The sequence below is a fragment of the Salmo trutta genome, chromosome 13, assembly GCF_901001165.1.
Source record: "Salmo trutta chromosome 13, fSalTru1.1, whole genome shotgun sequence".
Lineage (NCBI taxonomy): Eukaryota > Metazoa > Chordata > Actinopteri > Salmoniformes > Salmonidae > Salmo > Salmo trutta.
The window spans coordinates 36,455,482-36,482,592 of NC_042969.1; the positions used below are offsets into that span (position 1 = coordinate 36,455,482).

The following is a 27,111-nucleotide window of genomic DNA, read 5'->3' on the forward strand; positions in this document are numbered from 1 at the left end:
GGGCGCCTAAAAACACTACATTTACAATCATTCCTATTTCTCATACTTTGTTAAAAAACAGCATCACCGCTCCTGTTCTCCCAGGGCACGACGACCAGCACATAGTAACGGGATCCCCTTAATGACACAAACAGGAAGGCTTCACAAACACTTGGGCTCCCGAGTGGCGCAGTGGTCTCTCGGTGCTAGAGGCGTCACTGCAGTACCCGGTTCGAATCCAGGCTGCCTCACATCCGGCCGTGATTGGGAGTCCCATAGGGCGGTGCACAATTGGCCCAGCGTTGTGTGGGTTTGGCTGGACAGGCTGTCATTGTAAATAAGAATTTGTTCTTAACTGACTTGCCTAGTTAAATAAAGGTTAAATTATACAAAAGGCCACGCCCGCAGCCATTTCCTGCAGTCAAATGACCTCGTGGCCTCATGAGTGAGATGTTTTTCATAATTAATCAACATTATTTTAAAAAATCTGCAGAAAATGTGGTTTCTATGTCAACGGTTTTGTTATATTTCAGTCTTCTGTGACGTATATAAAGTGTACTATTGGGATGAAAACTCAAAATATAATACATTACAACTCTATATCTGACATGGTCCAGGTGTCTTATTTTTTAAGCCCATAACCACGTGTGTGAGGTGTGTACTTTTGTTTCAAAGAAGATTTATTTAAGACTACCGGAGGGGGGAGAAACAGAGAGGGGGGAGATATAGAGAGGGGGGAGAAATAGAGAGGGGGGAGATATAGAGAGGGGGGAGAAATAGAGAGGGGGGAGAAATAGAGAGGGGGGAGAAATAGAGAGGGGAGAGAGAAATAGAGAGGGTCTTACCATAGTGTATCTTTGTTTGGTTCAGGTGTATCAGGATCAAATAAAAAGTCCAGGAATCTTTAACAATCAATAGTTTTGTTCACTTAAATTCTGTGGTAAAAGTGGGTTTGCATGAAACTCTCCAAAATGAAAAAAAAAAAATGTTTAATGATATTTTAATCTGTTAAAGGTGGAATACAGAGGTGGCCGCTCTAACTGGGCTGTTCAGCTGCTGCATGGACCTTCACTGGTAAAATCCTCAAAGTAAAGGTTTTACACCCATTGCTCAGATACGGAAATACTTTCTCTGTGAAGGTGTGTGTGAACGTGTGGAGATGTTCCTTGTAATGCGGATCAGAGAAGGTCAGCGTTCCTCCGTCCCAGTCCAATGTCACTCTGATCCTTGAGGGCTCCTGTCTCAGCTTTAATAAGAGGGTGATGGGAGATTCGGGGACAGAGCGTGCGGTGTAAACTCCTCCATGTTGTTCTAATCTCCAGCCTCCCTTCTCTATCACGCCCTTCCTGGACACAGACTCCTCTACCACCCCCAGGGCCCAGTCACTGCTGTAGCCGTATCTCTGGAGATATTCATTCCTGACTTCTACGTCCCAGGTGTGTGTCCCCGAATCGAAGCCCTCAGAGCCCAGGATTCCTTCATAGAGGTTGAACCTCTCTGGGGTGTCAGGAACCGGCGTCTCCATCTCTTCTCTCTCCCCGGAGTTTCTGGATCTGAATGTGACCATATCGGGGTACACCAGCACGTCTGGATGGGCCGTGTTGGGGTCCAGAGTCACCGGATCTGAACACAGAGAAAAGACAGTGTGTTATTGTACTGTATAATAATGACAGTGTGTTATTGTAATGTATAATAATGACAGTGTGTTATTGTACTGTCTAATAATGACAGTGTGTTATTGTACTGTCTAATAATGACAGTGTGTTATTGTAATGTATAATAATGACAGTGTGTTATTGTAATGTATAATAATGACAGTGTGTTATTGTACTGTCTAATAATGACAGTGTGTTATTGTACTGTCTAATAATGACAGTGTGTTATTGTACTGTCTAATAATGACAGTGTGTTATTGTACTGTCTAATAATGACAGTGTGTTATTGTACTGTCTAATAATGACAGTGTGTTATTGTAATGTATAATAATGACAGTGTGTTATTGTAATGTATAATAATGACAGTGTGTTATTGTAATGTATAATGACAGTGTGTTATTATAATGTATAATAATGACAGTGTGTTATTATAATGTATAATAATGACAGTGTGTTATTGTAATGTATAATAATGACAGTGTGTTATTGTAATGTCTAATAATGACAGTGTGTTATTGTAATGTATAATAATGACAGTGTGTTATTGTAATGTATAATAATGACAGTGTGTTATTGTAATGTATAATAATGACAGTGTGTTATTGTAATGTATAATAATGACAGTGTGTTATTGTAATGTATAATAATGACAGTGTGTTATTGTAATGTATAATAATGACAGTGTGTTATTGTAATGTATAATAATGACAGTGTGTTATTGTAATGTATAATAATGACAGTGTGTTATTGTACTGTCTAATAATGACAGTGTGTTATTGTACTGTCTAATAATGACAGTGTGTTATTATAATGTATAATAATGACAGTGTGTTATTGTAATGTATAATAATGACAGTGTGTTATTGTAATGTATAATAATGACAGTGTGTTATTGTACTGTCTAATAATGACAGTGTGTTATTGTACTGTCTAATAATGACAGTGTGTTATTGTAATGTATAATAATGACAGTGTGTTATTGTAATGTATAATAATGACAGTGTGTTATTGTAATGTATAATAATGACAGTGTGTTATTGTAATGTATAATAATGACAGTGTATTATTGTACTGTCTAATAATGACAGTGTGTTATTGTACTGTCTAATAATGACAGTGTGTTATTGTAATGTATAATAATGACAGTGTGTTATTGTAATGTATAATAATGACAGTGTGTTATTGTAATGTATAATAATGACAGTGTGTTATTGTAATGTATAATAATGACAGTGTGTTATTGTAATGTATAATACTGACAGTGTGCTATTGTAATGTCTAATAATGACAGTGTGTTATTGTAATGTATAATAATGACAGTGTGTTATTGTACTGTCTAATAATGACAGTGTGTTATTGTAATGTATAATAATGACAGTGTGCTATTGTACTGTCTAATAATGACAGTGTGTTATTGTAATGTATAATAATGACAGTGTGCTATTGTAATGTCTAATAATGACAGTGTGTTATTGTACTGTCTAATAATGACAGTGTGTTATTGTAATGTATAATAATGACAGTGTGCTATTGTAATGTATAATAATGACAGTGTGTTATTGTAATGTCTAATAATGACAGTGTGTTATTGTACGGTCTAATAATGACAGTGTGTTATTGTAATGTATAATATGACAGTGTGTTATTGTAATGTCTAATAATGACAGTGTGTTATTGTAATGTATAATAATGACAGTGTGTTATTGTAATGTATAATAATGACAGTGTGTTATTGTACTGTCTAATAATGACAGTGTGTTATTGTAATGTATAATAATGACAGTGTGTTATTGTACTGTCTAATAATGACAGTGTGTTATTGTAATGTCTAATAATGACAGTGTGTTATTGTACGGTCTAATAATGACAGTGTGTTATTGTAATGTATAATAATGGCAGTGTGTTATTGTACTGTATAATAATGACAGTGTGTTATTGTAATGTCTAATAATGACAGTGTGTTATTGTACTGTATAATAATGACAGTGTGTTATTGTACTGTCTAATAATGACAGTGTGTTATTGTACTGTCTAATAATGACAGTGTGTTATTGTAATGTATAATAATGACAGTGTGTTATTGTAATGTCTAATAATGACAGTGTGTTATTGTAATGTCTAATAATGACAGTGTGTTATTGTAATGTATAATAATGACAGTGTGCTATTGTAATGTATAATAATGACAGTGTGTTATTGTAATGTATAATAATGACAGTGTGTTATTGTAATGTATAATAATGACAGTGTGTTATTGTAATGTATAATAATGACAGTGTGTTATTGTAATGTATAATAATGACCGTGTGTTATTGCACGGTCTAATAATGACAGTGTGTTATTGTAATGTATAATAATGACAGTGTGTTATTGTAATGTCTAATAATGACAGTGTGTTATTGTAATGTATAATAATGACAGTGTGTTATTGTAATGTATAATAATGACAGTGTGTTATTGTAATGTATAATAATGACAGTGTGTTATTGTAATGTCTAATAATGACAGTGTGTTATTGTACTGTCTAATAATGACAGTGTGTTATTGTACTGTCTAATAATGACAGTGTGTTATTGTACTGTCTAATAATGACAGTGTGTTATTGCACTGTCTAATAATGACAGTGTGTTATTGCACTGTCTAATAATGACAGTGTGTTATTGTAATGTATAATAATGACAGTGTGTTATTGTAATGTCTAATAATGACAGTGTGTTATTGTAATGTCTAATAATGACAGTGTGTTATTGTAATGTCTAATAATGACAGTGTGTTATTGTACTGTATAATAATGACAGTGTGTTATTGTAATATATAATAATTACAGTGTGTTATTGTACTGTCTAATAATGACAGTGTGTTATTGTAATGTATAATAATGACAGTGTGTTATTGTACTGTATAATAATGACAGTGTGTTATTGTAATGTATAATAATGACAGTGTGTTATTGTAATGTATAATAATGACAGTGTGTTATTGTAATGTATAATAATGACAGTGTGTTATTGTAATGTATAATAATGACAGTGTGTTATTGTAATGTCTAATAATGACAGTGTGTTATTGTAATGTATAATAATGACAGTGTGTTATTGTAATGTATAATAATGACAGTGTGTTATTGTAATGTATAATAATGACAGTGTGTTATTGTAATGTCTAATAATGACAGTGTGTTATTGTAATGTATAATAATGACAGTGTGTTATTGTAATGTCTAATAATGTCAGTGTGTTATTGTAATGTATAATAATGACAGTGTGTTATTGTACTGTATAATAATGACAGTGTGTTATTGTACTGTATAATAATGACAGTGTGTTATTGTAATGTCTAATAATGACAGTGTGTTATTGTAATGTATAATAATGACAGTGTGTTATTGTACTGTCTAATAATGACAGTGTGTTATTGTACTGTCTAATAATGACAGTGTGTTATTGTACTGTCTAATAATGACAGTGTGTTATTGTACTGTCTAATAATGACAGTGTGTTATTGTAATGTATAATAATGACAGTGTGTTATTGTACTGTCTAATAATGACAGTGTATTATTGTAATGTATAATAATGACAGTGTGTTATTGTAATGTATAATAATGACAGTGTGTTATTGTAATGTAAAATAATGACAGTGTGTTATTGTAATGTATAATAATGACAGTGTGTTATTGTATGGTCTAATAATGGCAGTGTGTTATTGTAATGTATAATAATGACAGTGTGTTATTGTAATGTCTAATAATGACAGTGTGTTATTGTACTGTATAATAATGACAGTGTGTTATTGTACTGTCTAATAATGACAGTGTGTTATTGCACTGTCTAATAATGACAGTGTGTTATTGTAATGTCTAATAATGACAGTGTGTTATTGTAATGTCTAATAATGACAGTGTGTTATTGTAATGTCTAATAATGACAGTGTGTTATTGTAATGTCTAATAATGACAGTGTGTTATTGTAATGTATAATAATGACAGTGTGTTATTGTACTGTCTAATAATGACAGTGTGTTATTGTAATGTATAATAATGACAGTGTGTTATTGTACTGTCTAATAATGACAGTGTGTTATTGTAATGTATAATAATGACAGTGTGTTATTGTAATGTATAATAATGACAGTGTGTTATTGTAATGTATAATAATGACAGTGTGTTATTGTACTGTATAATAATGACAGTGTGTTATTGTAATATATAATAATTACAGTGTGTTATTGTACTGTCTAATAATGACAGTGTGTTATTGTAATGTATAATAATGACAGTGTGTTATTGTACTGTATAATAATGACAGTGTGTTATTGTAATGTATAATAATGACAGTGTGTTATTGTAATGTATAATAATGACAGTGTGTTATTGTAATATCTAATAATGACAGTGTGTTATTGTAATGTATAATAATGACAGTGTGTTATTGTAATGTATAATAATGACAGTGTGTTATTGTAATGTCTAATAATGACAGTGTGTTATTGTAATGTATAATAATGACAGTGTGTTATTGTAATGTATAATAATGACAGTGTGTTATTGTAATGTATAATAATGACAGTGTGTTATTGTAATGTCTAATAATGACAGTGTGTTATTGTAATGTATAATAATGACAGTGTGTTATTGTAATGTCTAATAATGTCAGTGTGTTATTGTAATGTATAATAATGACAGTGTGTTATTGTAATGTATAATAATGACAGTGTGTTATTGTACTGTATAATAATGACAGTGTGTTATTGTACTGTATAATAATGACAGTGTGTTATTGTAATGTCTAATAATGACAGTGTGTTATTGTAATGTATAATAATGACAGTGTGTTATTGTAATGTATAATAATGACAGTGTGTTATTGTACTGTCTAATAATGACAGTGTGTTATTGTAATGTATAATAATGACAGTGTGTTATTGTAATGTATAATAATGACAGTGTGTTATTGTAATGTATAATAATGACAGTGTGTTATTGTAATGTATAATAATGACAGTGTGTTATTGTAATGTATAATAATTACAGTGTGTTATTGTACTGTCTAATAATGACAGTGTGTTATTGTAATGTATAATAATGACAGTGTGTTATTGTACTGTATAATAATGACAGTGTGTTATTGTAATGTATAATAATGACAGTGTGTTATTGTAATGTATAATAATGACAGTGTGTTATTGTAATGTATAATAATGACAGTGTGTTATTGTAATGTCTAATAATGACAGTGTGTTATTGTAATGTATAATAATGACAGTGTGTTATTGTAATGTATAATAATGACAGTGTGTTATTGTAATGTCTAATAATGACAGTGTGTTATTGTAATGTATAATAATGACAGTGTGTTATTGTAATGTATAATAATGACAGTGTGTTATTGTAATGTCTAATAATGACAGTGTGTTATTGTAATGTATAATAATGTCAGTGTGTTATTGTAATGTATAATAATGACAGTGTGTTATTGTAATGTATAATAATGACAGTGTGTTATTGTAATGTCTAATAATGTCAGTGTGTTATTGTAATGTATAATAATGACAGTGTGTTATTGTAATGTATAATAATGACAGTGTGTTATTGTACTGTATAATAATGACAGTGTGTTATTGTAATGTATAATAATGACAGTGTGTTATTGTAATGTCTAATAATGACAGTGTGTTATTGTAATGTATAATAATGACAGTGTGTTATTGTAATGTATAATAATGACAGTGTGTTATTGTAATGTATAATAATGACAGTGTGTTATTGTAATGTATAATAATGACAGTGTGTTATTGTAATGTATAATAATGACAGTGTGTTATTGTAATGTATAATAATGACAGTGTGTTATTGTAATGTATAATAATGACAGTGTGTTATTGTACTGTCTAATAATGACAATGTATATGTTTTTGCACATAAATACGGTAACTCTACCACATGAATAGAGTAACTACCACATACACAGTACCTCTACCACATAAATACAGTACCTCAACCAAATAAATACAGTAACTCTACCACATAAATACAGTACTCTACCTCATACACAGTACCTCTACCACATACATACAGTAACACTATCACATACACAGTAACTCTACCACATAAATACAGTAACTCCACCACATACACAGTACCTCTACCACATAAATACAGTAACACTACCACATACACAGTAACTCTACCACATAAATACAGTACCTCTACCACATAAATACAGTAACTCTACCATATACACAGTAACTCTACCACATACACAGTAACTCTACCACATAAATACAGTAACTCTACCACATACACAGTAACTCTACCACCTACACAGTACCTCTACCACATAAATACAGTAACTCTACCACATAAATACAGTAACTCTACCACATACATACAGTAACTCTACCACATACACAGTAACTCTACTACCTACACAGTAACTCTGCTATATAAATACAGTAACTCTACTACAAGCACAGTACCTCTACCACATAAATACAGTACCTCTACCACATAAATACAGTAACTCTACCACATACACAGTGAATATACTACCTACATACAGTACCTCTACCACATGCATACAATAATTCTACTACATAAATACAGTAACTCTACCACATAAATACAGTAGCTCTATCACACACATACAGTAACTCTACCACATACACACAGTAACTCTACCACATAAATACAGTAACTACCACATAAATACAGTAACTCTACCACATACACAGTAAATCTACTACCTACATACAGTACCTTTACCACATGCATACAATAATTCTACTACATAAATACAGTAACTCTACCACATAAATACAGTAGCTCTACCACATACATACAGTAACTCTACCACCTACACAGTAACTCTACCACATAAATACAGTAACTCTACCACATAAATACAGTACCTCTACCACATGCATACAGTAATTATACTACATACATACAGTACCTCTACCACATAAATACGGTAACTCTACCACATAGACAGTAAATCCACTACATACATACAGTACCTGTACCACATGTATACAGTAATTAAGAGCTGCATTACATTTTAATTGCTTATTTTACCAGGTAAGTTGACTCATTTACAGCAACAACCTGGGGAATAGTTACAGGGGAGAGGAGGGAGGGATGAATGAGCCAATAGGAAGCTGGGGATGATTAGGTGACCGTGATGGTATGAATGCCAGATTGGGTATTTAGCCAGGACACCAGGGTTAACACCCCTACTTCCAGCAGCATCTGGTCTCCCATTCAGGGATCGGCCAGGCCCAACTCTGCTTAGCTTCAGAGGCAAGCCATGCAGGGTGGTGATATCAATCTGTAGGCCTATCTATGTAGGCCTATCTATCTATGTAGACCTATCTATCTATCTATCTATCTATCTATCTATCTATCTATCTATCTATCTATCTATCTATCTATCTATCTATCTATCTATCTATCTATCTATCTATCTATCCATCTATCTATCTATCTATCTATCTATCACTGAAGCGTTACAGATTGACCAACAGAAATGCAAAGGTAACAGTGACTTTAAATTTCAATCACGCTGCAACGCTGAACTCCCGGCGATACTGACTGAATAGAGCCCTAGCTCTATAATATGCTGTTTTTGCACAGTGTGTCTGTGATGTCGGCTTGTGATTATGTCATCTCTGTGATCTCAGTTTGTGGTTGTCATCTCTGTGATGTCAGTTTGTGGTTAGGTAATCTCTGTGACGTCAGTTTGTGGATATGTCATCTCTATGATGTCAGCTTGTGATTAGGTCATCTCTATGATGTCAGCTTGTGATTATGTGATCTCGGTGATGTCAGTTTGTGATTAGGTCATCTCTGTGATGTCAGCTTGTGATTAAGTCATCTCTATGATGTCAGCTTGTGATTATGTGATCTCGGTGATGTCAGTTTGTGATTAGGTCATCTCTGTGATGTCAGCTTGTGATTAAGTCATCTCTATGATGTCAGCTTGTGATTATGTGATCTCGGTGATGTCAGTTTGTGATTAGGTCATCTCTGTGATGTCAGTTTGTGATTAGGTCATCTCTGTGATGTCAGTTTGTGGTTATGTGATCTCTGTGATGTCAGCTTGTGATTATGTAATCTCTGTGACGTCAGTTTGTGATTATGTCATCTCTATGATGTCAGCTTGTGATTAGGTCATCTCTGTGATGTCAGTTTGTGATTATGTAATCTCTGTGACGTCCGTTTGTGGTTATGTGATCTCTGTGATGTCAGTTTGTGGTTATGTGATCTCTGTGATGTCAGTTTGTGATTATGTAATCTCTGTGACGTCAATTTGTGATTATGTAATCTCTGTGACGTCAGTTTGTGACTATGTCATCTCTGTGATGTCAGTTTGTGGTTATGTCATCTCTGTGATTCTTCTTTACAGATAACAAACTAGATTGATCCAGGACCACTAACACTTGACTTTTTCCTTCCTTACTAACTTTGACGTTGCTAATGCTTGAGGGGCAGTGCATCCACCAACAAAGTGCTCGGAGCAGCTTCAATTTGCAGTTCAAGAACAAGCAAATGTATAACACCTGGCTTGTCATGCAAAATTCAAAGCTGGGCTGTACAACATGCAGAAAGGTAAAGAGCTTGGGTCTAGAAACGACTGGAGGGATTAAACTAGCTAGTAAAAGTGTGGATGGAATGTACTGTAACATCCTCTGCTTCAGACGTTAAAAAAACCAAAGAGCCATCATAAAACAGGTTTTTGTACACACCCGAACCAAGGTGCATTTGGTGGCAGCAAGCCTTGTAGACGAGGCTAGAGAGGACACCCAGGTTATAGCTAACACTCAAAATGAAAAGAAATCAGCCTCAGAAGGAGACTAAACGTCACTGCCACCGGTCCGTTCATGGCTTTGAGCCAGAAGTTGACCGTCAGGAGTTAAATGGACTTGACATGGGGAGAGTCATTATGGGATGTTTGAAAACTAAGGTAGATAGAAAATGTTTTCCTTGACAAACTTGTTCTGTACTGTGAAGTTAATGTGAATATGTGCTTCATATTATGACATAGGCAGGGGGCCTATATATTGTCATGTGTGTTCTGCTGTAGCCTACATTGATTTATTTTATTTGAAGTTATGTTTCGATATTGTGATATTTGTTCTACTGCTACATTGATGGCGGTAGGTAACTTAGTGGTTAGAGCGTTGGGCCAGTAACTGAACGGTTGCTGGATCAAATCCCTGAGCTGACAAGGTAAAAATCTGTTGTTCTACCACTGAACAAGGCAGTTAACCCACTGTTCCCCGGTAGGCTGTCATTGTAAATAAGAACTGACTTGAAGAAAAAAATAAAAAATGACTGCATGACTTGAATAAAAAATGTCATGAAATGTGTGTCTTGTTAGCCCTACAGCTGAGTATGTGGGCATATGCATATGGTGGGTGTTCTGAAGTGACATCTGAAATTGTTGCTGTACACTGATGTCTGGAAATGCTTTGATTTAATCACCACCATAGACAGTGATAGTAGTTGTGTTTGAAACTTTTTTTGCTCAATGTGTTCTGGTACCTCAGATCTCCCCCTCTCACTATGTGTTCCTGGACCTCCCGATTTACACATTAACCACTGAATGTAGACTTATGGACATGGTTACGAATGGTTGAGTGCTCCATGTCATTCAACAGAACAATACTCACAGTATTTCATATCTTCCTGCATCTTCTCCCAGACTCTGAACTGCAGGTTTCCCAGGTGTTTGGCCACCACTATCAGCGCTCCTGAGACCAGCTGTGGATCAGGCACCGTGTCCTGGTCCCTGGAAGACATTTCAGGAGTCAATGCTGCTGTGAGGTTGGGAGTACAGAACCACAGAGAAGAAGTAAGAAGATAAGAGGAGAGAAGAAGAGGAGAGAAGAAGAGAAGAGAAGAGAGGAGACGAGAGGAGAAGACAAGAGGAGAGAAGAAGAGAGGAGACGAGAGAAGAGAGACGAGAGAAGAAGAGAAGACATGAAGAGAGGAGACGAAACAAGAGGAGACAAGAGGAGAGAAGAAGAGAGGAGACGAGAGAAGAGATGAGACGAGAGAAGAGAGGAGACGAGAGAAGAAGAGAGGAGACGAGAGAAGAAGAGAGGAGACGAGAGAAGAAGAGAGGAGACGAGAGAAGAAGAGAGGAGACGAGAGAAGAAGAGAGGAGACAAGAGGCAGCTCATTTACCTGGCCTTGTGTAGAATGGCCTTGTATCTTTGCAGAAAGGTAACATGGTCACCCTCTAGATTCTCCTCTACAGCTTGGATCTTGTCTGAAAGAGTTGAAATTATGGTGCTTATCTCTTTAGTCTTCTCCTTTACCATCCTAGTCTTCTCCTTCTCTTCCTCCATCAGAGCGTTTATCCTGGCCTCCTCTTCCTTTACGAGAAGCTGATGAAGATGTTGAAACTCTTTCTTGATTTCCCTGTGTGTCTCTGCGGCCTGTGTCTGGAAACCCACCCACCAAATATCTATGAGTATTAAGTATTAACCTCCAAATGAACAGAAAGACTGTTTAAAGAGTAACACTGCATCCCGATGTCATCCTGTATAATTACCATGATGTATTTTTCTGTTTGACTACAGGTTAGTTTGGATTCAGTGTAAAGTCTCAGCTTCTCCTTCAGGGGCTCCAGTTCAGCCTTTACTCTCTCCTGGAATCAGACAAACACATGAATGGCTCTTCCTACACAGTAAAACATAACTGTCTAACTCACTAAATCAATTGAGTAAAGTCAACTCAAACAATTGCAAAGTTATACTATATTAATGTTATAAGCAATATAGATTTTAATAAGTCAAAGCAACTCAATCTCATGTATTTTTAAGGTAGACTCAGTAATATGACATCATTGTACATAAAGAGGCGACTTCCTGGTTACAGACATTAAGACACGCCCACATTTGGAAGAGCCAATAGGGGCAGACTTTGACTGATTTTAATGATGTTGTTGTTGGTTTCTGTAGCCAGGAAGTAACTCACCCCTCTGTGTATAATGATGGCATATTACCGATTCTACCTTCAAATATCTCAGATAGGCTCTGGGCTGATTCAATCCGTACCGCCGAAGTATCACGTAAGATCTGCGTTAAAATGTGAAAAGAATTTCAAATTGCTCCGTCATATTATATGCTGCGTTTACCGTGATTGCAGTCTCCGTGACTGTGGGAACATTGGCTTTAATTGTCAATCTCACTATAGAGTGGATCATCAGAGCTACGGATTGAATAGAGCCCTGTATGTTTTGTCATACCTGCTGGTTCTGGATAACTTCATCTATGGGACAGAACTTGTGTCCTGTGTGTCGTCTTGAGTCACGACACACCAAACAGACAGGCTGTTCATCCTCCAGACAGAAGAGCTTGAGTTTCTCTTTATGTTGACCACAGAGCCTCTCAGACCCAGGCTCGGTATCTCTGGAGCTTCTCTCCTGTAGGATTGATTGATTTGACAATTTAAAAAAACATACCTACACAGACCTATGGGCTCTGGTCAAATGTAGTGCACTAAATAGGGAATAAGGTCCCATTTGGGGCACATTAATTGTCATAGGTAGAGCTTCCACCTGTAGGAATCCCTCACACAGCCTCTTCAGAGTGAGGCTGACCGCTGGGAAAGGCATGGAGGATCTCTTCCTGCAGACTGGACACTCCTGATAGTCTTTATGCTTCCAGTATTCCTCCATGCAGGTCTTACAGGCACTGTGGCTGCAAGGGACAACCACAGGATCCCTGAAGATATCAAAACACACAGGACAGAGGAAATCCTCTTCTTGGAAGAAGGAACCGGAGGTCATTTTGTCAGTTTCTCTGTAATGGCCTCTGGAACAAGAGAGACACAAGTTCAAAGGTCAAAAAGTGAGGTACACTTTTACAGTTGTTGAGTTACACTTTTTTTATTTACAGTGTCTCCATTCTGTGAACAACACGTTTTGAATCATTATTTGTGGCTGTATCCCAGACCCACATTAAACATAGAGATTCTCCATTGAGGATGTTTTTTAGTTTAGGACTAACATGTTTACATCAGCCATTGATCATGTACAGTTTTTTATTTAACCAGGTAGGCCAGTTGAGAACAAGTTCTCATTTACAACTGCGACCTGGCCAAGATAAAGCAAAGCAGTTCGACACAAACAACAACACAGAGTTACACATGGAATAAACAAGCGTACAGTCAATAACACAATAGATAAAAGATACACAGTAAGATACATGTTTTACTAGCTTCAACACAGATCTAGGAAGAAGAACAACAACCAAACAAATGACAAAGCACTTACCATCAAACAGAAGCAATAAGAAGAATCCTCCTCACTGGAAAGTCCAGCAGCAGGACCCACAAGTCTATTGGTTTCAGTGTCTGGAGTGGCTTAAATACTACAATGTAAAAGTCTCAGGTTCTGCTATGTCATATATCATAGATGTCTGTATAGGTGGGGGGTCTTGGTTGACTCAGGATAGAGTGGGGTTGGGGAGGTGTTTCCCCAGCCAGTGATTGGGGGTTACATTGGGGGTTACATGGCCAATGAGACCTCAGGAGTTACCAGGGGTGGGAGAAGGTGAGAATGGCCCTGTGAAGGAGATAGGGTAGGAAGGGGGTGTATGAATGAACCTAATCAAGACATATTAGCAAACTGATTATCTGACCATTACCTGGCCTATTGTGAAACAGCATGGGGACAGAACATCACACCTGATCATTACTTGGCCTATTGAGAAACAGCATGGGGACAGAACAGCACACCTGATCATTACCTGGCCTATTGAGAAACAGCATGGGGACAGAACAGCACACCTGATCAATACCTGGCCTATTGAGAAACAGCATGGGGACAGAACAGCACACCTGATCATTACCTGGCCTATTGTGAAACAGCATGGGGACAGAACATCACACCTGATCATTACTTGGCCTATTGAGAAACAGCATGGGGACAGAACAGCACACCTGATCATTACCTGGCCTATTGAGAAACAGCATGGGGACAGAACAGCACACCTGATCATTACCTGGCCTATTGAGAAACAGTATGGGGACAGAGCAGCACCCCTGATCATTACCTGGCCTATTGTGAAACAGCATGGGGACAGAACAGCACCCCTGATCATTACCTGGCCTATTGAGAAACAGCATGGGGACAGAACAGCACCCCTGATCAATACCTGGCCTATTGAGAAACAGCATGGGGACAGAACAGCACCCCTGATCATTACCTGGCCTATTGAGAAACAGCATGGGGACAGAACAGCACCCCTGATCATTACCTGGCCTATTGAGAAACAGCATGGGGACAGAACAGCACCCCTGATCATTACCTGGCCTATTGTGAAACAGTATGGGGACAGAACAGCACACCTGATCATTACCTGGCCTATTGAGAAACAGCATGGGGACAGAACAGCACCCCTGATCGTCAGCTGGCCTATTGTGAAACAGCATGGGGACAGAACAGCACCCCTGATCATTACCTGGCCTATTGTGAAACAGCATGGGGACAGAGCAGCACCCCTGATCATTACCTGGCCTATTGAGAAACAGCATGGGGACAGAACAGCACCCCTGATCATTACCTGGCCTATTGAGAAACAGCATGGGGACAGAACAGCACCCCTGATCATTACCTGGCCTATTGTGAAACAGTATGGGGACAGAACAGCACCCCTGATCGTCAGCTGGCCTATTGTGATGCTGAGTAGAATGGGACAGGAACAGACAGAAAGGAGAGATGATAGAAGTTGTACCCCAAAAGGGACCCTAATCCCTATAGGACTCTGGTCAGAGGGACCCTATTCCCTATAGGACTCTGGTCAGAGGAACCCTATTCCCTATAGGACTCTGGTCAGAGGAACCCTATTCCCTATAGGACTCTGGTCAGAGGGACCCTATTCCCTATAGGGTTCTGGTCAGAGGGACCCTATTCCCTATAGGACTCTGGTCAGAGGGACCCTATTCCCTATAGGGTTCTGGTCAGAGGGACCCTATTCCCTATAGGACTCTGGTCAGAGGGACCCTATTCCCTATAGGACTCTGGTCAGAGGGAGCGTACTTCATAGTCAGGGTTGGGTAGGTTATGTTTCCCAGTTAAAGGAGAACTCCACCCAAAAACGGTCTTTTGGTATTTGTTTCATTCGTCCATTGTTCATCCAAATCAAATCACATTTTTATTTGTCACATGAGCCGGTGTAGACCTTACCATGAAATGCTTAGTTACAAGCCCTTAACCAACAAAACTGTTCAAGAAATAGAGTTTAGAAAATATTTACTAAATAAACTAAGGTACAATTTTTTATAAAAAGTAACACAATAAAATAACAATAACGAGGCTACATACAGGGGGTACTGGTATCAAGTCAATGTGCAGGGGGTACTGGTATCAAGTCAATGTGCAGGGGGTACAGGTTAGTCGAGGTCATTTGTGACCTCGACTAAAGTGACTATGAATAGATAATAGATACTGTAGTAGCAGCAGTGTAAAAACAAAGGGGTGGGGGGGTCAATGTAAATAGTCCGGGGGGCCATTTGATTAATTGTTCAGTCTGATGGCTTGGGGGAAGAAGCTGTTAAGGAGCCTTTTGTCAGTCCCAAAATGTTTTGCATGTCAGCAATCAAGTTTTCAAGACTTTTTCAACTTTCAAAATACAGAACATTTAGCATCATAGCATTTCACTGTAAGGTCTACTACACCTGTTGTATTCAGCATTTCACTGTAAGGTCTACTACACCTGTTGTATTCAGCATTTCACTGTAAGGTCTACACCTGCACCTATTTGGTGCATGTGACAAATAAACATTTGATTTGATATGATGCAAAATGCAGCATCATACTATGGATGGTGATAATGGTGACATGTGACAATGGTGACCATGGTGATAATGGTGACCATGGTGATAATGGTGATACCTTTAGAAGTTGGGAACACAATGTAACGTAACAGGCTTAATAATTCACAATAGAATCCTGCTATTAAATAAACTGCATATTAAATTTGAATCTTAGCCTACCTCTTTTACTACTGCCTAGTGGCAGACCTAGTAAATACAAGTAAATACAGAGGTATTTTTGCCATGTAGGCAGAACAATAAGGCAGAGACAGCAACAAGGACAGACAGAAACTAATTCAAGCCAGGGCAACAGTGTTTTCAACATTTTATTTGTAAAACTTATCAAACTATGGTATGTTGATAGTACAGACTGGGAAATGATGCACATTCACATTTGATAACAAAACAATAGTTTGGTCAAATTTACACAAAGTTAAAACATCTAGTAATATTTAGTTTGGTAAATAGATCATTTTCGCCTTTCAAACCAAAGACACCAGTTAAGACTGCTCCCTGGATAACAACCATTTATCAAATACTTCCCAATCTGTACGTGCCACAAGGTATGTCATCTCAGATTAGAGGGTACTGATGTCTAGTAAGGTCCTCTAGTTGATCTATTAGCAGTGGAGCTGGGACCAGGCACTAAACCCTCCCCCCTGAAGGGATACTTCTCTCTCTGTTCTCCTCTCTTTCTCTCCATCTCTCTCAGTTCCTTGTTGCATGGAATAGGCCCCAGCGTTGGTCCCCAGTATTACAGCGTTTTAGTTTGTCGCTCCAGCCGTTGACTATTGCCAGGTAGTCTTCCTCTGAGAACTCCTAGGAATGATCCAAGATACAGGATACCATGGGTTTAACAGTCTAACAAAGTATCAACATTAATCAAAATCAAATCAAATTGTATTTGTCACCTGCGCCGAATACAAGTGAAAAGCTGACTTGCAAGCCCTTAACCAACAATGCAGTTTTTAGAAACATTTGTTTGAAGAAAGTATTTACTGGGGCCTCCTGTGTGGGGCAGCGGTCTAAGGCACTGCATCGCAGTGCTAGAGGCGTCACTACAGACCCTGGTTAGATCCCAGGCTGTGGCACAGCCGGACGCGACCGAGAGACCCATGAGGCGGTACACAATTGGCCCAGCGTCGTCCGGGTTAGGGGAGGGTTTGGCCGGCTGGGATGTTCTTGTCCCGTCGCGCTCTAGCGACTCCTTGTGGCAGGCCGGGTGCATGCACGCTGACTACGGTCGCCAGCTGTACGGTGTTTCCTCAGACACATTGGTGGGGCTGGACTCTGGGTTAAGCGAGCAGTGTGTCAAGGAGCAGTGCAGCTTGACGGGGTCGTGTTTCAGAGGAAGCATGGCTCTCGACATTCACCTCTCCCGTGTCCATACTGGAGTTGCAGCAATGGGAGAAGACTGTAACTGCCAATTGGATATCACGAAATTGGGAAGAGAAAAGGGCTAACAAGTCAACAATAGCGAGGCTATATACAGGGGGTACCGGTACAGAGTCAATGTGGAGGCTATATACAGGGGGTACCGGTACAGAGTCAATGTGGAGGCTATATACAGGGGGTACCGGTACAGAGTCAATGTGGAGGCTATATACAGGGGGTACCGGTACAGAGTCAATGTGGAGGCTATATACAGGGGGTACCGGTACAGAGTCAATGTGGAGGCTATATACAGGGGGTACCGGTACAGAGTCAATGTGGAGGCTATATACAGGGGGTACCGGTACAGAGTCAATGTGGAGGCTATATACAGGGGGTACCGGTACAGAGTCAATGTGGAGGCTATATACAGGGGGTACCGGTACAGAGTCAATGTGGAGGCTATATACAGGGGGTACCGGTACAGAGTCAATGTGGAGACTATATACAGGGGGGTACCGGTACAGAGTCAATGTGGAGGCTATATACAGGGGGTGCCGGTACAGAGTCAATGTGGAGGCTATATACAGGGGGTGCCGGTACAGAGTCAATGTGGAGGCTATATACAGGGGGTGCCGGTACAGAGTCAATGTGGAGGCTATATACAGGGTTTTTTTAATATTGGCTGTACTAGAGCCTTTAAAACCTTTTTTTTTAGTTAGAACAGACTGTATGTGATAGATTGTTAGAAATGGAGCATCATTAATACTGTGTACATTTAAAGTCCCTAAACTCGGCAAGAGTCTATTGTCCTGCTGATAGCCGATCAAGGGTGAATGGTAACTGTGTTACGGGTGGAGTTTGGGGCGGGGAGAGGAGTACTGGAAAGGCGTGACTCCAGGTTTCAACAGACCATAAGTACACAGCAGATTGCCGATTGTCCTCACTTTGATTATGCTGTAACAACATACTGTAGGACCAGGATCTCAGTGAACAGATTAGGACTTTCAGGAGGAACGGAAAATCTACTGGAGACATTTAAAAAAATACTGGTATACTTGAGGATTTTGGTCACGGACAGTGCTATTCGCAAACACTATCATCTGATGTCTGTGCTACGCCGAACACGAAAGCCCAGGAAAATGAACAGGTACAGTAGGCTACAAATCTGTAAAGTAGGCATAATAATGCTTCAATAAATCTACTGCTGGTCTTTACTATCGGCTGCACATTTTTTACATTGTATTCCATTTCCAGCAAGACTATTCAAGCAATCGATCCACTGATGGACGAAGATGATAAGCGATCGACAATGGCCCTCTGGAATCTGCTGGAAACACAGTACGGCAAAAACAACGCTCTAAACGTAGTCAGGAGACAGTTGAAGAAACTTGAGTGGGCTTATGGAACGGATCGGTAAGACATGTTATATATATTATAATAGATTTTTTTCATAACATTAACCGCGTGTTCTCTTGTTTTGTACTGTTCTGTAGTTTCAACACAAGGATTCGTCTGACAAACAAAGAACTTCGCATGGTGCAGGCCTATGCGTGGATCACTGCTGGCGAGACATTCAATGACGCCATCTTCACAGACGAATCAACTGTGACCCTTGAGCAATTTGCTCAAAATTGCTCCAGAAAAAAAGGAAGAAGATCAAGCAAGCCGAGTCCCAAGAATCCTCTCAAACTCCATGTGTGGGGAGCAATTTCTCGCCAGGGACCAGGCCCATATTTGATTTATGATGGTAAGTTGAACTATTCACAAAGCAAAAGGTAAATCAAATATTGTAGCCTACACCTCACGGACTGCTACGTGTTCCACAATAAATCACTGTTGCCTCCTTTTTCAGGTATCGTTGCTCGAGATTTCTTTGAGGAAGAAATCATCAAGAGATATGCTGGACCCTATGTCAGAGAGGTGTTTCTGGGACCACATCGTTTCTTTCAAGGTAGGATTATAGCAATATTTTGTTATGTTTAAGCCTATTTACATGTATATTTCTAGTGTTGTACCTAATGTTGGCTGTTCTGCTAAATGTATTTTTTTCTTCTCCAAATGCAGACAATGGCCCAACACACACTGCCGCACGGGTTTGCATTGCAAATGAGGGAATAAACTGGTTTGAGACACCAGCAGAGTAAGTAGACCTTTATGTAGTTAAATAAAGGTTAAATAAAAATAAATAAAAGACCTACAACACTTTTAACAGCACATTACTCAACACTACTGAGACTCATGTCGCCTACAGTATATCTAAAAATGTTTTTTTAATCTCTATATGTAGGTCTCCTGATTTAAACCCGATCAAACTTGTTTGGCATCAACTGAAAACATTCATCCGTAACTCTGCCAAGCCTACAAGCAAAGATGAACTGGTGAAGGCCATCAAGACGTTTTGGATTGAGAAACTGACGATACAACAATGCAACAAATACATTGATCATCTCAGCAAGGTTTTACCTGTGGTCGTGGAGCTGCGGGGAAGTGCAACTAAAATGTAGCTGAGATGTACACTAATAGAAATAAACATCTGCATTTTAAAAGTCTTCTTTTATCTTTATTTTATTATCAAAAGCATTAAGATGTTGATGAACAAAAACTGTACCGTATATCCTTTATCCGACATTTTGCGGTTGCGTAAGGTTTTGAGTTAGAAATGTAAGACTTTAGAGTAATTAAACATCGAATACATTGCAAGTTGGGGGGATTTTCACACCTACAGTAGCCGGGCTATTAAACGACCATTTTGTAAATAAATGGAGGTATGAAGAGTCTATTGTCCTGCTAATAGTCCATCATGGAAACATTGTTTGCAGAGTTCACAACCTGCTACACTTGTGAAAAAACAAGTGTTTTGAAAACATGTTTTCAAAATGCCTCCAGCTGTCAATCAACATCATCATTACATCATCACCACTGTAAATAAAACACAGCATCTAAACTGGTACAAATATATTATTGAATTCACTCAAAATCAAACAATGCACATAATACCTGATGCATTTTTCTTTTGGGGCAAATCTGGTCTGTGATATTGAGTTAGCAATGTTGTTCATTGTTACCACAATGTCAAAAATAATTGAACACACACAACATGAGCAGATTAACTTGGTCAAAACAGTAAAAACGTTAGGTTATAATAATCCATGCTATGGGTGGAGTTACAAATTTGTCCGTAGTATTAAAATCAACAAAATGTCAGCCTTTAAATGCTTTATTATTCAAATATTTAAAGTTTGTGTGGGCGACGGAGAAACAAAATGGTGCAATGTGGCAGAGAGTGATGTGGGAGCTGGAGATTGGGGTTGTGAACAGGTGGGTCTGGGCAGGTGTGATGTGGTTGTCGTTTGGATGCGTATGTTTTGTATTGTCTAAAAAGATACAATAAAGAAACCAAATGCCCACCTTGCCTATTTTTCAAAAATCGTGTAATTGTGCCATTGTATTTAAATTCTCTCTGAACTCCAGGACCACCCGCCAGCTAATTTTTGTTGTTGCCTGATGCAGGACTCTAGTGCCAGAGAAGAGAGACTCTCAGACTGAAAACACCTCCATTCATTTAGGAAAAGATAGTACATATGTGCCACAGTTTATACTATGTATAGATCAGCGTTCTAACTCCCCCTAGTGGTAGTGTGGTGTAATGACAGAATGACTCAATTTACCACAATCTGCCACCATCTACCACAAATGGTTGTGGCATAAGCTCAAAGCTTTTAAAGGAAGAACCACTGTAGACAATTCAAGTTTCCCTGCATTAAAGTCCCTGGCCACTAGGAGCGCTGCCTCTGGATGAGCATTTTCTTGTTTTCTTATGGCCTTATACAGCTTGTTGAGTATGGTCTTAGTGTCAGCATCGGTTTGTGGTGGTAAACAGACAACTACGAAAAATATAGATGAAAACTCTGTTGGTAAATAGTGTGGTCTACAGCTTATCATGAGGTACTCTACCTCAGGTCGTGCAAAACCTCAAGACTTCCTTAATATTCGATTTTGTGCACCAGCTGTTATTGACAAATAGACACAGACCGCCACCCCTTATCTTACCAGACGTAGCTGTTCTGTCCAGCCGATGCACGGAGAAGCCAGCCAGTTGTAATTTATCAATTTCGTTGTTCAGCCATGACTCAGTGAAACATAAGATATTACTGTTTTTAATGTCCTGTTGGTAGGATAGTCTTGATCGGAGCTCATCCCGTTTATTGTCCAATGATTGCACGTTGGCTAATAGTACGGAAGGTAGAGGCGGGTTACTCACTCGCCGTCGGATTCTTACAATGTACCCCGACCTACATCCCCGATGTCTCCATCTCCTCTTCATGAGAATAACAGGGATTTGGGCCTTGTCCGGTATCTGAAGTAAATCCTTCGTGTCCGACTCGTTAAAGAAAACACCACTATTACAACTGTTTGTGTGTGTGAGAGAGAGAGGGAGGGAGGGAGAGAGAGTTAGAGAGAGAGAGAGAGTTAGACAGAGAGAGGGAGAGAGAGAGAGAGTTAGACAGAGAGAGAGAGTTAGACAGACAGACAGACAGAGAGACAGAGAGAGAGAGAGAGAGAGAGAGAGAGAGAAAATGAAAGCGAGTACATGATTTACCTTAATGAACTCGTCTTTCATGGCTGCTGCTCTCTCCAGCTCTGTCTGGATCACCTGCATGAACTGAGCTGTCCTGTCCTCGGCACGTACATTAGAGAAACCTGCCTGCTGTAGGAACTGCAGACAGACAGTCACAGTATATGGAGTTACATAGGCGAATTCTAAGATATTATAACGTATGTGGTAAAAGTCAGGTCAGGGTGACATTATCAGGGTATTAAAAGATTTATGATTGGACCTACCTTGCCGTACTGTGGTGGGGTGTAGAGAATGTAACCTCTCTGTTTGACATACTCCTGGAACTGAGGAGTCCAGAGCTTCTCTCCACAGCAGTAGTCAGTGATCAGGACCTGGCCATCGGGCTTCAGCCACGACTGAAGATGAATATACATAGTGTTTTGGATGGTAAAAACCAACAGCAAAAAATATAATACAGTCTGGAATTGATGTTAAGGTGTGTGCGGTTGTGCAGTTGTGTAGTTGCGTGTGTGTGTGTGTGTGTGTGTGTACACACACTCACATGGAAGCGTTTGAACAGTGCCAATTTGTCGTCTATGTGCAGGATGGTGTCTCGACTGTAGACCACATCAAACGACCCTTCTGGGAACTCTCTCTTAGTGGCGTCAGCCACCTCGAAATGGACCTGCAGGAATAGGCATGCAAAACCTGTCACTAAAACAGCTTGAACTCAGACTGTTAAAGCATTTCAATATAATTCAATTAACATGACCATTATCTATGTAGCATTAAAAGACATGTAGAACGTAACATTTTCATGACAACAGAACTATTGATATAAATAAAATAGACAGCTTGAACTTCATGCCCTTTCTCATCGTAAACCTAGTAACTCTAATCTAGTATGTTTCTCATTGTAAACCTAGTAACTCTAACCTAGTATGTTTCTCATTGTAGACCTAGTAACTCTAACCTAGTATGTTTCTCATTGTAAACCTAGTAACCCTAAGCGAGTATGATTCTCATTGTAGACCTAGTAACCCTAACGTAGTATGTTTCTCATTGTAGACCTAGTAACCCTAACCTAGTATGTTTCTCATTGTAAACCTAGTAACCCTAACCTAGTATGTTTCTCATTGTAGACCTAGTAACTCTAACCCTAACCTAGTATGTTTCTCATTGTAAACCTAGTAACTCTAACCTAGTATGTTTCTCATTGTAGACCTAGTAACTCTAACCTAGTATGTTTCTCATTGTATACCTAGTAACCCTAACCTAGTATGTTTCTCATTGTAGACCTAGTAACTCTAACCTAGTGTGTTTCTCATTGTAGACCTAGTAACTCTAACCTAGTATGATTCTCATTGTAGACCCACTAACCTTAACCTAGGATGTTTCTCATTGTAGACCCACTAACCCTAACCTAGTATGTTTCTCATTGTAAACCTAGTAACTCTAACCTAGTATGTTTCTCATAGTAAACCCACTAACCCTAACCTAGTATGTTTCTCATTGTATACCTAGTAACTCTGACCTAGTATGTTTCTCATTGTAGACCCACTAACACTAACCTAGTATGTTTCTCATTGTAGACCTAGTAACTCTAACCTAGTATGTTTCTCATTGTAGACCTAGTAACTCTAACCTAGTATGTTTCTCATTGTAAACCTAGTAACTCTAACCCTAACCTAGTATGTTTCTCATTTTAAACCTAGTAACTCTAACCTAGTATGTTTCTCATTGTAAACCTAGTAACCCTAACCTAGTATGTTTCTCATTGTAGACCTAGTAACTCTAACCTAGTGTGTTTCTCATTGTAGACCCACCAACCCTAACCTAGTATGTTTCTCATTGTAGACCCACTAACCCTAACCTAGTATGTTTCTCATAGTAAACCCACTAACCCTAACCTAGTATGTTTCTCATTGTAGACCTAGTAACTCTAACCTAGTATGTTTCTCATTGTAAACCTAGTAACTCTAACCTAGTATGTTTCTCATTGTAGACCTAGTAACTCTAACCTAGTATGTTTCTCATTGTAAACCTAGTAACTCTAACCTAGTATGTTTCTCATTGTAGACCTAGTAACTCTAACCTAGTATGTTTCTCATTGTAGACCTAGTAACTCTAACCTAGTATGTTTCTCATTGTAGACCTAGTAACCCTAACCTAGTATGTTTCTCATTGTAGATCTAGTAACTCTAACCTAGTATGTTTCTCATTGTAAACCTAGTAACTCTAACCTAGTATGTTTCTCATTGTAGACCTAGTAACTCTAATCTAGTATGTTTCTCATTGTAAACCTAGTAACTCTAACCTAGTATGTTTCTCATTGTAGACCTAGTAACTCTAACCTAGTATGTTTCTCATTGTAGACCTAGTAACTCTAACCTAGTATGTTTCTCATTGTAAACCTAGTAACTCTAACCTAGTATGTTTCTCATTGTAGACCTAGTAACTCTAACCTAGTATGTTTCTCATTGTAGACCTAGTAACTCTAACCTAGTATGTTTCTCATTGTAAACCTAGTAACTCTAACCTAGTATGTTTCTCATTGTAGACCTAGTAACTCTAACCTAGTATGTTTCTCATTGTAGACCTAGTAACTCTAACCTAGTATGTTTCTCATTGTAAACCTAGTAACTCTAACCCTAACCTAGTATGTTTCTCATTTTAAACCTAGTAACTCTAACCTAGTATGTTTCTCATTGTAAACCTAGTAACCCTAACCTAGTATGTTTCTCATTGTAGACCTAGTAACTCTAACCTAGTGTGTTTCTCATTGTAGACCCACCAACCCTAACCTAGTATGTTTCTCATTGTAAACCTAGTAACTCTAACCTAGTATGTTTCTCATTGTAGACCCACTAACCCTAACCTAGTATGTTTCTCATAGTAAACCCACTAACCCTAACCTAGTATGTTTCTCATTGTAGACCTAGTAACTCTAACCTAGTATGTTTCTCATTGTAAACCTAGTAACTCTAACCTAGTATGTTTCTCATTGTAGACCTAGTAACTCTAACCTAGTATGTTTCTCATTGTAAACCTAGTAACTCTAACCTAGTATGTTTCTCATTGTAGACCTAGTAACTCTAACCTAGTATGTTTCTCATTGTAGACCTAGTAACTCTAACCTAGTATGTTTCTCATTGTAGACCTAGTAACCCTAACCTAGTATGTTTCTCATTGTAGATCTAGTAACTCTAACCTAGTATGTTTCTCATTGTAAACCTAGTAACTCTAACCTAGTATGTTTCTCATTGTAGACCTAGTAACTCTAACCTAGTATGTTTCTCATTGTAGACCTAGTAACTCTACCCTAGTATGTTTCTCATTGTAGACCTAGTAACTCTAACCTAGTATGTTTCTCATTGTAAACCTAGTAACTCTAACCTAGTATGTTTCTCATTGTAGACCTAGTAACTCTAACCTAGTATGTTTCTCATTGTAGACCTAGTAACTCTAACCTAGTATGTTTCTCATTGTAGACCTAGTAACTCTAACCTAGTATGTTTCTCATTGTAAACCTAGTAACTCTAACCTAGTATGTTTCTCATTGTAGACCTAGTAACTCTAATCTAGTATGTTTCTCATTGTAAACCTAGTAACTCCAACCTAGTATGTTTCTCATTGTAGACCTAGTAACTCTAACCTAGTATGTTTCTCATTGTAAACCTAGTAACTCCAACCTAGTATGTTTCTCATTGTAGACCTAGTAACTCTAACCTAGTATGTTTCTCATTGTAGACCTAGTAACCCTAACCCTAACCTAGTATGTTTCTCATTGTAGACCTAGTAACTCTAACCTAGTATGTTTCTCATTGTAGACCTAGTAACTCTAACCTAGTATGTTTCTCATTGTAGACCTAGTAACCCTAACCTAGTATGTTTCTCATTGTAAACCTAGTAACTCTAACCTAGTATGTTTCTCATTGTAGACCTAGTAACTCTAACCTAGTATGTTTCTCATTGTAAACCTAGTAACCCTAACCTAGTATGTTTCTCATTGTAAACCTAGTAACTCTAACCTAGTATGTTTCTCATTGTAGACCTAGTAACTCTAACCTAGTATGTTTCTCATTGTAGACCCACTAACCCTAACCTAGTATGTTTCTCATTGTAGACCTAGTAACTCTAACCTAGTATGTTTCTCATTGAAGACCTAGTAACTCTAACCTAGTATGTTTCTCATTGTAGACCTAGTAACCCTAACCTAGTATGTTTCTCATTGTAAACCTAGTAACTCTAACCTAGTATGTTTCTCATTGTAGACCTAGTAACTCTAACCTAGTATGTTTCTCATTGTAAACCTAGTAACCCTAACCCTAACCTAGTATGTTTCTCATTGTAGACCTAGTAACTCTAACCTAGTATGTTTCTCATTGTAGACCTAGTAACCCTAACCCTAACCTAGTATGTTTCCCATTGTAGACCTAGTAACTCTAACCTAGTATGTTTCTCATTGTAGACCTAGTAACTCTAACCCTAACCTAGTATGTTTCTCATTGTAGACATAGTAACTCTAACCTAGTATGTTTCTCATTGTAGACCTAGTAACTCTAACCTAGTATGTTTCTCATTGTAGACCTAGTAACTCTAACCGAGTATGTTTCTCATTGTAAACCTAGTAACCCTAACCCTAACCTAGTATGTTTCTCATTGTAGACCTAGTAACTCTAACCTAGTATGTTTCTCATTGTAGACCTAGTAACCCTA

The 27,111-nt window shown here is 38.2% G+C and overlaps 2 protein-coding genes across 8 annotated transcripts in view; both read right to left on the minus strand.

Annotated features, from left to right (window-relative positions):
* Positions 1–264: 264 nt before the first annotated feature.
* On the minus strand, positions 265–22,241 carry LOC115205745 (E3 ubiquitin-protein ligase TRIM39-like). 3 transcript variants are annotated; one of them, XR_003880670.1, is made up of 7 exons: positions 13,201–13,449; positions 12,889–13,065; positions 12,193–12,288; positions 11,823–12,082; positions 11,306–11,424; positions 825–1,602; positions 265–304 (listed from the first exon to the last, which is right to left on the minus strand). XR_003880670.1 is itself a non-coding variant. In XM_029772030.1 (7 exons), exons 2-7 carry the CDS (start codon positions 13,429–13,431, stop codon positions 1,016–1,018), a joined length of 1,470 nt encoding a protein of 489 aa, XP_029627890.1. In that variant the 5' UTR covers positions 13,432–13,456; positions 21,885–22,241; the 3' UTR covers positions 291–1,015. The 3 variants fall into 3 exon arrangements, 2 of the variants coding, with proteins under 2 accessions (XP_029627890.1, XP_029627889.1); XM_029772030.1 differs by adding an exon at positions 21,885–22,241 and having other exon boundaries at positions 291–1,602; positions 13,201–13,456; XM_029772029.1 differs by adding an exon at positions 13,918–14,028 and having other exon boundaries at positions 291–1,602; positions 13,201–13,456.
* Positions 16,769–27,111, minus strand: part of LOC115205744 (phosphoethanolamine N-methyltransferase 3) — a 44,207-nt gene continuing 33,864 nt past the window's right edge. For all 5 annotated transcript variants that reach the window (XM_029772027.1, XM_029772028.1, XM_029772025.1 and 2 more), the window contains 4 exons: positions 22,955–23,077; positions 22,677–22,808; positions 22,435–22,551; positions 16,769–17,279 (listed from right to left, as the gene is read on the minus strand). In XM_029772027.1, the coding sequence (XP_029627887.1) occupies positions 17,169–17,279; positions 22,435–22,551; positions 22,677–22,808; positions 22,955–23,077 (483 nt within the window). In that variant the 3' untranslated portion in view covers positions 16,769–17,168. The remainder of the gene's footprint in view (positions 17,280–22,434; positions 22,552–22,676; positions 22,809–22,954; positions 23,078–27,111) is intronic.

What these genes read in the sequence shown, in the direction of transcription:
- LOC115205745 (XM_029772030.1), bottom strand. Translation starts at nt 13,431, where the DNA reads ATGACCTCCGGTTCCTTCTTCCAAGAAGAGGATTTCCTCTGTCCTGTG. An exon ending in AAACAGAAAAATACATCATG is followed by an intron (nt 12,083 to 12,192) that starts GTAATTATACAG and finishes GTGGGTTTCCAG; the next exon opens with ACACAGGCCGCAGAGACACA. An exon ending in GCCATTCTACACAAGGCCAG is followed by an intron (nt 11,425 to 11,822) that starts GTAAATGAGCTG and finishes AATGTCTTCCAG; the next exon opens with GGACCAGGACACGGTGCCTG.